The sequence below is a fragment of the Pholis gunnellus genome (assembly GCF_910591455.1).
Source record: "Pholis gunnellus genome assembly, chromosome: 19".
NCBI classification, from domain to species: domain Eukaryota; kingdom Metazoa; phylum Chordata; class Actinopteri; order Perciformes; family Pholidae; genus Pholis; species Pholis gunnellus.
Genome location: NC_136546.1, coordinates 9283007 through 9294404, shown reverse-complemented (window position 1 = coordinate 9294404; position 11398 = coordinate 9283007). Strand labels below are relative to the sequence as shown.

The following is an 11398-nucleotide window of genomic DNA, read 5'->3' as shown; positions in this document are numbered from 1 at the left end:
ATCCAGATTATTAAGTAGGCCAAGTTAAGATAAACATAGTCTCAACCAGCTAAAACATGAAAATGCTGCATCAGAAATAATACTTAGATAATATCATAACAATAACTCTTAAAAAAGGATAGGCTTGTGCTTGAGTAAAATTATGAATATAGGAAGTTTACTTGTAAATGTGTATTTGCAAAATGTGGTGTTGCTACATTAAAAAATGTATGTTTGTATGTATATTTGTATCTATCTATCTATCTATAAAGAGAAATGAGATGAAGAGGAGTGGAGAGAGAGTGTGTGTGTGTGTGTGTGAGAGAGAGAGGGAGAGCGAGAGAGAGAGAGAGAGAGAGAGAGAGAGAGAGAGAGAGAGAGAGAGAGAGAGAGAGAGAGAGAGAGAGAGAGAGAGAGTTTGGGACAACTTCTGTGAAACTTTCCTCTGACTTTAAACGCAACACAGCTAGCTGCGCGAGAGGACTTCAGCTCTGACTCCGCAGCGCACGCGCGGTACAATATCAAACTTTCAACACGGGACGACATGGAGCGACTCCGGCTCGTGCTTCTGACCGCGTTGCTATGGCAATGCAGCCATGCCCAGCAGAGAGGTGAGTCCTCACGAGACTGATAGATAAGACCGACGATCGATACACCGATACTCGGCACCGCGAGAGCCATTTACCGCAGAACGAGACCCAAATGAGCTCGGGGGGTCACTCACTCAGGGGTTGCTGCTCATTTCCCTTAATAAGCTAATCAGTCAAGTGAAAAGTGTCACGTGTGACCGCGAAAGAGACTGTTCACACGTCCTCACATCAGTTTAGTAAGCAGGAGAACCTCCTCATTAATCCCGCAGATGAAAACTCTTTGCTGGTGTTGTTCATCGTTAACAGAAGAGGGCAAATCATATGGAAAGCCCTTCAATGACATCTACCGTGTTAGACCCTAATTAAAACAAACACGCAAGAGCCAAACACGTGCTTGCTTGTAAGTTAGTTGACAGTTGTTTGTGGTGTGTATGTGACCTGAGAACATTGAGACAGCATAAACAGCATAAATCATCAGTGGTCAGACGCCTTAGTTGGAATTGTTGTTATTTCCAGACCCATAAATCAAGTCAACATGATAGACCTTGACATAGCTCAAGTATGTGTACTAACAGCACACGGATATGCCATTTGGATTTTGCCCTTTTGCAGTTACGGCTTTGCAAATAGTTTATCATCACCCAGTGTGCTCTGAACAACATTTAGTCTCCAAGGATACATTTCCTTCCCAGAGGGGGTCTTGTTTTCAACTTTTCACATAGTTCCAGACAGTGCATTAGTCACTCGTAATGTAGACGGTTCACTTCTACTGCAGTACAACGGAGCTTGTGAACAGCGTTTCCAAAGCCACTCATATGTATGCTATTGAATGGGCCACGGTGTCTCTGTTCCATTGGTAAAAATCAAGGTGATTTACAAGATTCAGTCTGTGAAAGAATATATCTTTTTTTTTGACACTGTGCCATATTGGTTTTGGATTTTGTGCAGTTGGCTCATGGGGTCACTTTCCAAATGATACGAAGTTCAGATTGTCATTTGATATTTCATTTTGGAAGTACGTAGTGTTTCTATCACTGTTCTGCTGGTTGACTGACCGACTGTTCTCTGTGTGTTCCTCTTAGAAAGCTAACAATCAATCGCAACATGACTCGAAGGTTGTTCACCCAAATGATGTCTGATTGAATCTCTAGTAGGATCTAGCCACGCAGATATATTATCAAATTCTCTTCAAAGTGGTGTTCACAGTATTGAGTGTTACATGGTGTGCTGTGGATTATCCAGAGACACAGATGATGCTGTCTCTGGACACATCACCTTGATTTTGAATTTATAAAATACTATTTTTAATGTTTTGAGCACCACAAACTAAATTCACTACCATCCACTTCATAGCTGTGCAGGCAGAAATCTCAGACGAATCTCTCAAAACCCAGACAAATAAAACCACATCAATCAGCCTGCTGGACACCAGCAGGGTTAAAGTGAGAACATATTCTATGTGTTTGTCATTTAGGTGAACAAAACCTTTTTAAAGATGAAATGAAGTCATGAAATGCGCTTGAGAGGAGCTTGCCGCTCTTTTGCTCTTGTGTGTTTGTGAGGTTGTGAGAGATTAATTATGTGCTTTTTGTGTGTTAGTGCCGTGACATAGTCAACAATGAAAAATGAGCAACAATGCCCTCAGCAGAGAAAGGGGGGGGGGGGGGGGGGGAATTGACAGCTGGGACAAAATCAATACAACACGGTGCACAATAAGAGTCAACATATTCATTCCTCATTACAAAAACGCTGGAGAATACATGCAGACGGTTGGTAAGCTGTTTGAACATATGAGCGCGCGTGTGCAGGGTTTGTTTGCAGGTGTGTGTCTGCAGAGTGAGGGCTTGGCGTCGGTGACTGCTGCTTGAAAGATGAGACAAATTTAGCGCTCGTCATGCTTTTTTTTCTACTTCTCCTCTTCAAAACATCTCCAGCTACTGTTTAACCCAGGAGGGCTTTAGACCTCCTGCAGAGGGGAGCAGGGGAGGAGGGGTAGAGGCTGCCATCAGGAGGTGTGCTTCAAGTATACTCTGTGTGTGTGTGGGTGTGTGTGTGTGGAAGAGGGCGGGAGAGGCCATCTGCATTAGGAGCCTCATTACCAGGCGTGTCAGCCAGGCGTGCTCTCTATCAGCGACGGAGCTCAGAGAGACGCCAGGAGATAATCAGAAAGAGAAGAGGAGGAGGAGGAGGAGGAGGAGGAGGAGGAGGGAGGAAATGGAGAGAAGAGAGGAAGGAGGGTGTGTTGAAAAGTTATTAGGCGTTGCAGGAGACATCGATGTTCGAGAAAGGATGGGTGAAACAGGTAGACGGAAGGTCCAGAGGGCACGAGAGAGAGAAGATGAGGTTGAAGCAGTGAGATGGAGTAGTGAGGGAAACACAAACAACGGAAGCTTTAGAAAAAGCTTGTTGATTTTATGCTGGTTTGAGGAGACGGATGGAAACGCAACACATTTGTTTGAAGCCTCATAACAAAAATATTCAAGCACACCTCGCAGGAGAGTTGGGCAAAGAGATTGTCCTTGTTGGCGGACTGACGGATGAACTGGGATAACGCCGAAGCAGCCTGTCGAGTTATCGCTTATCAATCAACGGGAAATAAACTGACTGGAAGTTGTGCTGCTTGACTCGATGTTTCACTGTCCTTGAGTGCTGGAATGCTACATGAACACAACATTTTCTGAAGCTTTTGGTTACTTTGCAAAATAGATCTGCCGTGTTCTTGGTTTGTCCGTGCTCTTCTCACCGGTTTGAAGTCGGCAGGGCTATTTGTGCTGATGCACATATTTGTGCACCAACCAATCAATATTGAATCTAAATGTGAGTGTTGTTTCTTTGGCTTTGATGCACCGATACCAATACTGATATTGCATATCGGTGCGATACTGACTCTAACAGCAGGATAACTTTAGGATAAGTTAAGCCTGATGTTGCCTCACACATAAACGATTGATCCCAGTCTCTTCCACACGGTGAGGCATACATCTTTTTAATTAAACACGGGTATCGGATCGGTACTCGCTATTGGCTGACACCCAAAGCCCAGGCATCGGTATCGGGACTGAAAAAGTCTGATCTCTACAGATCATGAGAAAACGTTGTTATTTATAAGAGATTTGTTTGGCGGTGTCCGTACATGTTGCCCGATCGGTACTGCGCATGTGAGACTCCCTACAGAGACGGGATGGAAGCGCTAACTTCCATACACTATATCTTAGTATGATTTTTTTTTTTTTTAAATTATCAGCACCGACCCGTTAATGAGAGCCAATCTGCACCGCCAAACCTGCCAAAATATTCAATAATAAACCACCAAATCGCGAACCACGGGCACTAATTGAATAGGCCTGCTCTATAGAGCCACACCGAACAACTCCACCGATGATGAAAGATGGTAATGTGTCAAGAAATGTGTGGCGGAACATTTCTAAAGTTCTGAGAAGTTGCCAGAAAAGTGGACTTGTTGCAGTTCTGTGTGTATTAATGTGAATGTCAGCAGCCCTGATTTGCATGAATGGATATGAAGTGAACTCACTAGAGACACCAGTGTGGAATGAATCCAGACAAGGATTGTAAACAAACTTGAGAAATGTGACTTATTCATAATATCGCTGTCCCGCAGAAAGCTCGTACGGCATCTTCAGAAAAAAACGCATCAGGAAGGGCGAGAAAAATGGATTGATGTTTATCGCACTTTGGCGTCCTCAAAGGTGCAGCCTGATCCTGTGAAAAGTTTATTCTTTACGAGGATCTATGCTGAAAATGAAAAAGTTAATTTCTCGATAAAAGGTCTCCAAAGAGCAACTACAGATGTGTTTATACGTTTATGGTAATGTGGATTTAACCAAGCCAGACTGAAAGTGATGGGAAGGCACCAGAGGTATCGCAGTGAATGTGACGTGAACCCAGAGTAGCTTTTTCTGCCCATCAGAGAAATCAACATTTATTTTTTTTATGGAGTAAATTCATTCCGATGTCATAATGTTTCTAAAATATGTTGATCTCAGTCTGCTATGTTAATGTGAAAGCAGCCGAGCTTAGCTGAACGGATTTAAAGGAATACACCAGAGGGAAAGCGCTCAGACTGTTTTCTGCCTGGGACCCAAATTCAGTAGATTTAATGAATGTTTCCTTGAAAATATGAGGGAAGGGAAGGAGGGAAGGAAGGAAGGAAGGACGGGAGAAAAAGAAATCTGGACAATTGAAAGGAGGCACAAGAGTTTCGTGTAGTTGTTTCTGTGCGGTCATAACGGGTTAGGGTCTGTTAAAACATGCAGATGAATGCAGATTATGCATACACAAGTGCTGTATTTTAGAGTGGTTTTAATAAATACAGACAGACATTACACACTTATTTGTTATCAGCGGGGAAAGAAGTATTCAAATCCTTTACTCAAGTCAAAATACCAGAGAGGAGAAATACTCCATTACAATTAAAAATGCTGCATTGAAGATGTTCTAAGAGGTAAATGTATGTCAGCAAAAGTACTTGCTATGCAGAAGAATGGCTCTTGTCAGTGTCAGTGTAGATCATATTTAGCTATGCATTAATGTGTAATCAGCATCTTTTGTTGCAGCTGGCAGGAGTAGATTTGTAGAGGAGTAGATTTGAATCAATATACTGTTGGGTAGACTAACCTGTAGCAGTGTATCGTATTCGCTGTTTGCTCATCATAGCTTTTGTAAATACCAGCAACTAAGGCTGTCAAATTAACGTGAAATGTGGATACTCAAGTAAAGGACAAGTACCTCAAAATTGTACTTAACTACAGTAGTAAATGTATGTATCTGGACCGGTATTTCTGTCAGACTGACCAGAGATGGATATACGTCGTGTGGGGAAATTGCAGCGCAGAAACGCTAAACTAGGCACGAGGTTATTTACATGACATTACAGTCATTCAGCAGACGCTTTTATCCAAAGCGACGTACAATTCAGATTCGGTCACATTAGGTAGGCACAGCTATACGGGAGCAATTTTGGGGTTAAGTGTCTCGCTCAAGGACACGTCAACATGCGACTAGCTCTCCACTTAGCCACAGTCACCCCGGTTTTAGAAACAGCATATCCCACAGTGTAGAAACGGGGGAAATGTTCAGTATACTATGTGTCTTGGTCACAATAAAACACAAAAAAAAGATGTTATGTTGTGTGTCTGCCGATAATATCAGCAACAAATCAATATGATCTGCCTGTTGGCTGCACCTGAACATTGAGTCTTGTATCTAAATCTTTGTAAACTAAACTAAAAGAAAAGGGAACTGTAACATAGCGGAGTACTTGTGTTTTTTGTTGTTGTGACACATTCTTTAATTGATTTAGTTTTACATGTTATTGCTCATCCTTCTTCAGGCCTTCTTCAGGCCTCCCACGTGAAATAAAAAGTCTTTCTTGTTTGTTTTTTTAACTCGACTCACTCAACCTGGCACTCGGATACGTGCGCGTCTGCTTGCACTAAGAGTAATCTCATTGCGGCAGATTGTATATATGAGATTAGTCTCATTACAGCACTCGTATGTCCGTAGCGTTCCGTCAGACCGTGTTTGCGAAGTTGTCATTGACTTCAAGGCAGCTAAGAATTAATCGATGACATTGTGCCAAAGACACAGATGACATGAACACCAACAGGTGTGTGTGTGTGTGTGTGTGTGTGTGTGTGTGTGTGTGTGTGTGTGTGTGTCGGTACTTTAGAGGAATCCTCTGGGAGCTAAAATTAGCCAGGTGCTAAGTTGGAACGGTGCTGTAGCCTTCCTGTCAATAAGAAAAGACACAAAGCTGGAGCAGCAGGAAAGAGAGAGAGAGACTCGGTGGCACTGACGTTGACATTTTGAATCTTCGTCGGGTTGTTGTTTTTTTCGTGACACTTGTGTCACAGTGTGGGGCAGAAGTAGGTCAGGACGCTAGGCTTGCAGCTAAGTGATACCTGCTGATTTAAGAAAAGATAAAGTGCACTAACAATATACTTTTGGAATAGAACAGAATATCCGTGCTCCATGTAGAATGTAAAATGAAGCCACATGGTACAAGTACTGTGATATCAAAATGATCATTCATTATCCGAATGATTGTCGGCTAATGTCGGTCGGATGTTCACAAAGGTTCCGTTCTGATTGCACAAGCAATGCATTCAACATGTCTCATGTATCTCATGTGTTTATCCGAATGCACGTGTGATGAGACTCAAAACATTTGGTTCAGTTTGTTTTGAATGTTTGATTATTTGCATGCATGCATTGTTTGCGTATTTGTTAGCGTGTGATTATGACAGTTAGCGTGTTCATATTTGACTTGCGCTTTCCCCCGTGGGGCTTTGCTGCCTCCTACAAAGCACATCTCGCACTGAACAAAATCTAGGTCCGTGCGTGTGTGCGTGTGTGTGTGTGTGTGCGTGTATGCCCATGCGTGCGAGTGTCTATAGCTGTTTTGTCGTCAGAACAGCATTGATAATGCTGAGGAGAAAATCAATAGTTAATTCTACCAGGGACACAATAGCTGCTCTGCCCAGCTCCGTTCTACTGTGGGCTCAGACACAGAAAGCATGAGTTGATGAATTGGTAAGTGTGTGTGCATGTGACTTCATATGGGTGTGCATGTGACTTCATATGTGTGTGCATGTGACTTCATATGGGTGTGCATGTGACTTCATATGGGTGTGCATGTGTGTGTTTGCTAAAGGTACTGCGCCCAGGCTGTGTACCGGGCCTAAACAAATAAGCAAAACTGTGATATGGATTCGTAGGAAAGAACATAAAAATTGTACAATATGTTTGATGGCAAACTTTGTTATGTGATTGGAGTACAACTCCTAGATTTAGTTCGAATATTCCCTTGTTTAAATAATAATACATTTGAAAAATAAAGTAGTAAATGAATTCAAATAAATGGGTTTATTAATACCCTCAGTGCGCCACGTTGAAAAGTAAAATAAAATTGAGATAAAAGTATCTTGTGATTTCATTTCGCATATACTCCCAACGTTTAGGTTTCAGTGAAGCATTTCACGAGCAGACATGACAATTAAAATGACCAATCTTCACGCCGAAGCACCAGTCCGGTGACGTTTGATGTTTTCATTCGGCTGCTGCTGTGTCGGTAAATTGCTTTCCAGCAGCATTTTACGTTTAGCCTACCGGCTAGCTTGAATAGTGAAGAGCAAAATCTAGGTTACTCCTTGAGATTTTTTATTGCAAAACCCATATTAACCATACTCGTCAGTCATGCAGTGGCATCGCAGATCTCCACACTGTGATCCCCGTCAGTATGGTGCCTGCTTATATAAACCTCCAGGTTAGATTGGTTCCGCCCTGCTTCCCCTCCGAACACTAGTTTAAACTCCTTTCAGTTATTTATATTGTTTCTCCTTGCATAAAAGAAAAAAGACTTCACAATACTAGCACTTAAAACTTATTTTTGCTGAAAACGGCAAAAAGAAAACTAGATTTCTCTCCAATCAATCACTATTTTTCGTTGTTGATTTATCTGCTGATCATTTTCCTGATTTAATCATAAAATGTCAGCAGAAAGTTTGTCCAACAAACAGTAGAAATGAATCAATAAAAAGCCAATTAATTTTCTGTCAATAGACTAATTGATTAATGACTAATCCTTTCAACTCTAGACTAATGAGACATTTCATACCATATCAAATGCTTCACCCACAAAAAATGCAGCATTTCACATGTTTAAAGTGTTTTGTTGAGACTTTTTGAAGAGGCTGTACTTTAACAATTTAATTCAAAGTACTGTGGAAATCCCATCAAGTAAGACGGGCGTCGTTCAATTGAAATATTCATGTATGCATGCCCGTGATAGATGGATAGATAGATCTAAGTGCATGTTCGCTCTGGGATTTGACACTGTGACCTTGTGGCTGAAACACTGCACGCCTGACATCCAGATGTACAGCTGCTAGAACAGAGGCTACTGACCCTTACACACACACACACACACACACACACACACACACACACACACACACACACACACACACACACACACACACACACACACACACACACACACACACACACACACACACACACACACACACACACACACACACACACACACACACACACACACACACACATCTGCAGCTGCAAAGACTTTGGAATGACCTCTGTTTCTTCCTCTGTCTTTCTCTATGTCCTCCTCTCATCTCTGTCTCGCTCTCTGATCTTTCTTGGTGCTGATATTTTCCCAAGGAGCTTCCTGTGGTAACACATGGTGTCAATAATGACCCCCCCTACACTCTCACACACACACACACACACACGCAGAACTTTCCCCTCCTCCGCTACTCATAATCCTTCGTCCCCTCTCGCCTACTTCTTTCTTTCCTGTCCGCCCGTTTGCTCTTTCTCGCCGTCTCCCTTCATTCCTTGGCCTCCTGATCGTCCTCTTCTTCATCTGTTTCTCTCCTTTTTTTTCTATCTGTATTGCTTTCTTTTTTTGTCTGCTAACCTCTTCTTCCTTCTCCTCTCTTTCACTCCCTTCGCGGGCATTCTGCTGATGAATTGAATCGTAAATTGGGAAAATGTTTTCATTCTGTCTGACGATGGACTTCTTGTAAATCTCTCCATTCTGCGCTTTGCTGTTTCTCCATTCCACATCCTTCCCCCTCTCCTCTGTGCCCCTTTGTACATGTTCTCCCCCCCTCATCTCCTCCTCCTCCTCTCCGCTATCTATCATTCATCCTATGTCGGGGTGCCGCTGACAACCTCCGCTGCCATAGCTGAGCTCAGTGTCTGGCTTCAGTTTGTTTGTCTTGCTACTCCTTCACCGTTGGCTCCTGGAGGTCTTATTGTTCTTTTCCAGCTCAAATCACTTCAGTTCAAAAACCCTCTGTTTATCCACAGCGAGCACACTGAGAGCAAGCTGTCTTTTTACAGGAGAAATCTGTCTGACACAGGCGGTTCAAAGACTGCCATAAAGCAAGACAGATGCCCCCCAGCTCTGTTTTGGAATTTCTGAGTTTGTTGGTATTGGTTCGTGTGTCGGCTTTCTCTTCCGAGTTAAACTTTGGGAACTAGTTCTCAGTTTGTTGATTTTGGTCCGCGGCTGTTTCCCCCTCCTCTGAAGCCCTCGCTATGTTTTATGCAGGTCGTTTAGCTACAACGTTGGAACGCAGCGACATGGTTTTGTTGGAATCTGAGAGGATCTGGTTTTGGATGAAGCATGTGGTGATGAGGTTCATCGTAACTATTGAATGTTTTGCAGTCGGTTTAAATGAACAGGTGTCACGTCAGAGGTGTGGGAATGGTGTAAATTCCAATCAGAGTCAAAAGCATGAAAGTTCAGGCGTGACCTCTCAAAATCAGGAAATAGATTTTGACACTGATGACTTGTGACTTGGGTTGAATACTGATAAGTAAGGTCGTTCCGTTTACAGTATTTCCGAGGAATTCTCACCAAAACCGGGTTTTGTAAGGCAGTGACGAATGTTATTTAACCAATGAGGGCGTCATATCAGAAAATCCTTCCATGTGTTGTTCTCTTTTGGTTGCTTGATTCAGAGGACCTGTTGGTTTATTATTGATTGACATTGTTTTGTTTTTTTACCACTGTCATTGGAGAGAGCAAGTTGTGCTGGTCTTTGAGTTGCGACTCCCGGTTTCTGACGCAAAATTCAATCAATCACGACAACCTAAATGTACAACCTAAAAGCTTAGTTCTTCAAAGTGTTAAGACAACACACTACTGCCAACACATAGTGCCTTCACATGTTAATGTGATTATATTTTTGTCTGAACAAAATCTTTGATTCTTCGGCTTTGTTGTGCCCTTACTCCCAAAGGGAATTTTCCAAACTCGTATTTAAAGCCGCTAACCCACTTTATTTAGCCCAATCTATATTGGGGACAGAGCAGAAAAGACCTGGGGACATAGCAAAAGACATGTTTTTGATGCCATTTAGTGCATTTCTTTTTCTTTTTAGTTAATTAAAGAAGCCTAAAACCTAAAACCTAAAACCTTTTTTCCTGAATAATTTAAAGGGTCCCCTCAACGACGACAGCAAAGCCACAGTACAAGCTTCCCACCGACGTCAAAATGCTTTGTGGATCATGTTTCAAACGTGGATTTTTACACTTGTGTTGGCTGCTGTGGTCACTATGTCTGTGCCGAGGCTTCTTGTTAGACTGCTGTTCCTCTGGGGTCGTGTATAGATTGGTACCGGCTGCTTTTAGTGGCTGCTAGAAATTACCAATTACCTCGCCCACGACATCCTCGCTCAACACATGGTCACAACATGGTTTTCACAATGTGTGTGTGTGTGTGTGTGTGTGTGTGTGTGTGTGTGTGTGTGTGTGTGTGTGTGTGTGTGTGTGTGTGTGTGTGTGTGTGTGTGTGTGTGTGTGTGTGTGTGTGTAAGAAATATAGAAAGATATTGTTAGAGAATGCCTGTGATTGTTTGTTGCTGCGTGTGTTGTTTACCTTTGTGTGTATCCTGCTGTGGTGATTTTGTGTCATGGCCTTCAATATTAAAGCAACCTCTCACATTCATGAACTTTGACCTGTCGGGGTCGCCGTCCTCTACCTCATGTTATCCTGACCTCAGTCCGGTGTGGTCTCTCTCTCTCTCTCTCTCTCTCTCTCTCACATCATCCACACACTCATTTACAGCCACACATTATGCTACTCTTAAACCAACGATGTAATGTGGATTGCACTTTTATCCCGCCTTGGCCATTTTCTCACAGCAGTAGTCCTGCGAGCATCAAAGCTTGCACGGGGGGGGGGGGTGGTACAAGACTAATTGCCATTGCTGCACCATATTTTTGTCATTTTATTTTGTCACCAAATGTTCAGAGGAGGGCTTGTACTGTCTTAG

At 42.7% G+C, this 11398-nt stretch overlaps 1 protein-coding gene across 1 annotated transcript in view; it reads left to right on the top strand.

Moving 5' to 3' along the window:
* Window positions 1-523: 523 nt before the first annotated feature.
* The window catches only part of lama2 (laminin, alpha 2), a gene marked incomplete at its 5' end in the record, with an annotated part of 161827 nt that continues 150952 nt past the window's right edge, over window positions 524-11398 (top strand). The window contains one exon of the mRNA XM_079180677.1: window positions 524-590. Within this exon, the coding sequence (XP_079036803.1) occupies window positions 524-590 (67 nt within the window). The remainder of the gene's footprint in view (window positions 591-11398) is intronic.